The following is a 4696-nucleotide window of genomic DNA, read 5'->3' as shown; positions in this document are numbered from 1 at the left end:
ATAAGATCAGTCTGAGGAGGAGATGTGAATGTGTGACTGAAGGAAGTGATGAAACAGGAAGTAGAACCCTCCTCAACAGGATCTACACTGATCTCTACATCACAGAGGGACAGAGTGAAGATGTTAACACCCAGCATGAGGTGAAGCAGCTGGAGAGAGTTTCCAAGATCCAGAACCTCCAAGACTCTCCAATCAGGTGCCATGACATCTTTAAATCCTTCCCTGACCAACATGGAGCCATCAGAGTGGTTCTGACCAACGGCGTCGCTGGTGTTGGAAAAACCTTCTCAGTGCAGAAGTTCACTCTGGACTGGGCCGAGGGCTTGGAGAATCAAGATGTCAGTGTGGTGGTTCTGCTTTCGTTCAGGGAGCTGAACTTGATCAGAGATGAGCAGCACAGTCTTCTCTCACTGCTCCATGTTTTCCATCCAACACTCCAGAAGCTCCCAGCAGAGCAGCTGGCTAAATGCAAACTGCTCTTCATCTTTGATGGCCTGGATGAAAGCAGACTTTCACTGGACTTCAACAACAGTCAGCTGGTTTCTGACGTCACACAGAAGTCATCAGTCAACGTTCTGTTGACAAACCTCATCAAGGGGAACCTGCTTCCCTCTGCTCTCATCTGGATAACTACCAGACCTGCAGCGACCAATCAGATCCCTCCTTCATGTGTTTCCAGGGTAACAGAAGTACGAGGCTTCACCGACGCCCAGAAGGAGGAGTACTTCAGGAGGAGGTTCAGTGATGAAGAGCTGTCCAGCAGAATCATCTCCCACATCAAGAAATCAAAAAGTCTCATGTGTGGAATCCCAGTCTTCTGCTGGATCACTGCTACGGTTCTGGAGAACATGTTGACCTCAGAGCAGAGAGGAGAGCTGCCCAAGACCATGACTGACATGTACTCACACTTCCTGCTGGTCCAGACAAAGAGGAAGAACAAGTACCATGGAGGACATGAGACAAGTCCACAGGAGCTGATGAAGGCTGACAGGAAAGTTCTTCTGAAGCTGGGGAGGCTGGCGTTTGAACAGCTGGAGGAAGGAAACATCATGTTCTACCAAGAAGACCTGGAGCAGTGTGGTCTGGATGTTACAGAGGCCTCGGTGTACTCAGGAGTTTGTACAGAGATCTTCAAAAGAGAGAGTGTGATCTTCCAGAAATCAGTCTACTGCTTTGTTCATCTGAGCATCCAGGAGTTTCTGGCTGCAGTCTACATGCTCCACTGTTTCACCAGCAGGAGGTCAGAGGTCATCAAGACGTTCCTGGGAGAAAAATACAAAGAAACATCTCTAGATGAGTTCATGAAGAAAGTCATGCTGAAATCCCTCAGCAGTAAAAATGGCCACCTGGACCTGTTTGTCCGCTTCCTTCATGGTCTCACTGTGGAGTCCAACCAGAGACTCTTAGAAGATCTGCTGGGTCAGACAGAGAACCGTCCAGAAACCATCCAGAGAATCATCACCAACCTGAAGGAGATGAACACTGATAGAATCTCTGCTGACAGAAGCATCAACATCTTCTACTGTCTGGTGGAGATGAACGACGTCTCATTTTATCAGGAGATCCAACGGCTGCTGGATTCAGGGAAGTATCTCTCAGAGTCTGACTGTTCAGCTCTGGCCTTCATGCTGCAGATGTCAGAGGTTCTGGATGAGTTGGACCTGGAGAAGTACAACACATCACCAGATGGACGACTGAGACTGGTTCCAGCTGTGAGGAACTGCAGAAAGGCTCGGTGAGTCCAGATGTTTTCATTGTGTAAATGCTGATTCAGCACTATTGTCCTCCTGTTTCTTCTTTCTACTTTGTTAAAGCATCAAATCCAGCAGATGAACGGAGACACAACTGGGAGCATCATATGTCTGGGCTGCTCCCAGTTTCCTCTGTGGCAGCATTTAATAATCTGCTGCTGGGAGCCATGTTTCTATAGAATATACTACTATTATTAATGATGAGGAGGATTCTAGATGCTGCAGCAGCAGATATGGGCTAAACAAACCCAGAGATGCCAGAGGTCCACAGCAGGCTGGACTTCCTGCTCTGCTCACTTCATTTATAACTCACTTCCTGCTTGGTGGAAGATCTCAAGGAGCCAAACGGTCTAGTCCAAGTCAGTGTGACTTGTCAGAGCTGTGAGCAGTTCCTCCTCCTCTCCATCATCTCCAGTAGTTTCCTTCATTCAGCTCAGTCAGCCTCTTCATCAGCTGCTGCAGCTCCTTTGAGGCTCTGATGCTGCAGAGAAACTGAACTTTCCTTCACAGATGATAGAAGATCTTCAACATCTGACTGAGCTGAAGGTCTGAGGACATGAAGCCTGGACCAGAACCAGAACCAGAACCTGGACTTTAGTCAGGAACTGCACAGACTCTCTGTCGGGTCAAACTCAGTAAACTGAAGATCAGATGATGACATCATGATGACATCACTGTTATCATATTTTATCTGTTTATGATCCAGATTGATTTCATTAGAACTGAATTTATTTCTTCTCTCATCACAGACTTGGTGGCTGTAGGATCCAACAGGCTGAATGTGAAGTTTTGGCTTCAGCTCTGAAGTCCAACCCAGATCTGACTGAACTGGAAATAAGTCAGATCAACATAAATAGAGGTGGAGACTCTGATCTGAAGAATGTGTCTGAGATCCTGGAGAGTTCAGTCAGTAAAGTGAAGGAACTGGGGTTTGTTTTCTCTATTTATACCATAAAATCATTCATTGATACTTTAATTCTTAGTTTGATTAATAATTTTATTGTAATATTTTAAAACAACCTTTTTAAATGTCAGAATAAAATGTCTAACACATTTTACCTTATAAATTAATTAATTTCTTATTTCAGACTTTGAGATCATTGAACTTTGTTTTTCAGTTTTTAAAATGTTTGACTGATGAACAAAATGAGTAAAATAATTCAAATGAAGTTAATTAATGATGGAGATGTTTCAGTTTGGTTGGTAAAGATTCAGATTGTTTTATTTCTGATTCTCATTTTTACATCCAGAATAAAATGTTTTCCTCCAGTCGAGCCACAAACACTGACCAGTTCAATTCATCATTAATGAAACATCTTAGAAGTGACTGATTGTAGAAAAGCAAATCTAGATGAACTGAATGACAGTGAGGTTTGCAGCAGCAGGTTCTTCACTTTGTCCGGAAGCTGTGGTTCTGTTGGGCCGGGTCAGAGAGGAACCATCCTCTTCAGTCTGACATCTGTCAGTCGGTTGGAGCCTCGTCTCTGTGATGAAGCTTCATCCGGTCACGTCTCCTTAGGAAAAAATGGCCTCCATTGGCTTTCAGCAGCTTTAAGAAGAACCCAAGGCCATTCATGAATAAACTGAGTGGTTCTTATCCGGTTACCAAGTCGGGTCTCCAGCTGATGATCAGGAACCAGCAGAAATAGCTCACCTCATCCAGGCTGCTACCCATAGAAAACTTTGAGTTTCTTTGTTGATCAAATGTTCTGGTTCTGCTGGTTTGGACTCCTTAAACCAGTTTCACTGGATCAGATGTTAGAATCAGTTCATCATGTTTATTTTACATTCAGGGAAATTAATTTTCTACATTTTTATTTATTTGTTCATATTTCAGTTTTAACTGCATCCTGTTGGCTTCAGCTCATCTTTTATTCTTTATTCAGATTGGACAGCTGCAGTTTGTCAGAGACCAGCTGGACGTCTCTGTTCTCAGCTCTGAAGTCCAACCCGACCCATCTGACAGGACTGAACCTGAGCGGAACCAACCTGGAAGGTTCTGGACTGAAGGAGCTCTGTGGTTTTCTACAGACTGAAGGCTTCGGACTGAAAATATTGAGGTTTATAATTATATAATTATTGATATTTCAGTGAATGATTATATATAATTGATCATTAATCAAAGTTCATTTCTTCTGTTCTAATAAATATTTTCTGAGTTTGTTCCTGGATCCAGAGTTTAATTTAGTCCCTCTGTGTAACTGAGTTGGACCTGCTGACCTGAGGTCAGAACAGGACAGCATTTGGACCCCCAAGTGTGTAGAAATCCCCCTCATGTCAAGCAGGTCAAAGGTCATTCAACCCAGTCTAGAAAAGTGAATTCCTGGAATCTGACAGGAACAAATCAATAATCAATGATTGATGCTTCAACACTTTGATCAGAACCTGGAATGATTTTACTGACTAAAATCATCCAACACAAAATGACCCAGTACCAGGTTCTGGTTCTGGTTCTGAAGTCAGCAGGTCTTTACTGAAGCAGCAGCTTGTTGGCTTTAATATTAATGAGAATCTTTAACTGGTTCTGTTGGACTGGTTCACCTGCATCCTGTTGGCTTAAGCTCATCTTTTATTCTTTATTCAGGTTGATCAGCTGCAGTTTGTCAAAGATCAGCTGTGATTTTCTGGCCTCAGCTCTGAAGTCCAACAGCCTCCATCTGACAAAACTGAACCTGAGATTCAACAACCTGAAGGATTCAGATGTTCAGCAGCTGAAGCGTTTTGTAAAGTCTTTATGGTAAGTAAATGTTTGTAGTGAGTCCAGCTGCTGTCAGCATATTGAACTAAACCCAGTTAGCATCAAAGCAAAGCTCCAGTGTTCCCAGTAAAGCTGCAGCTTCTCAGTGGGAGGAGAATGGTTCAGGCTTCCTGATTGGACACAGAGACAGCAATCAGCCAATCAGAGGAGCAGCAGCTTGCTGTGTTCCTGTGTTTGTGTTGGTGTG

At 43.7% G+C, this 4696-nt stretch overlaps 1 protein-coding gene across 1 annotated transcript in view; it reads left to right on the top strand.

The window, feature by feature from the left end:
- Nucleotides 1-5: 5 nt before the first annotated feature.
- LOC106939507 (protein NLRC3-like) overlaps nucleotides 6-4696 on the top strand; it is a gene marked incomplete at its 5' end in the record, with an annotated part of 8717 nt that continues 4026 nt past the window's right edge. The window contains 3 exons of the mRNA XM_015021910.1: nucleotides 6-1735; nucleotides 2501-2680; nucleotides 3638-3811. Of these exons, the coding sequence (XP_014877396.1) occupies nucleotides 6-1735; nucleotides 2501-2680; nucleotides 3638-3811 (2084 nt within the window). The remainder of the gene's footprint in view (nucleotides 1736-2500; nucleotides 2681-3637; nucleotides 3812-4696) is intronic.

This window comes from Poecilia latipinna, unplaced genomic scaffold (genome assembly GCF_001443285.1).
Source record: "Poecilia latipinna isolate Pla-1442-1.1 unplaced genomic scaffold, P_latipinna-1.0 Scaffold2895, whole genome shotgun sequence".
In the NCBI taxonomy this organism is placed as follows: domain Eukaryota; kingdom Metazoa; phylum Chordata; class Actinopteri; order Cyprinodontiformes; family Poeciliidae; genus Poecilia; species Poecilia latipinna.
Note: the sequence above shows the minus strand (reverse complement) of the source record. Positions and strands in the feature narration are given on the sequence as shown.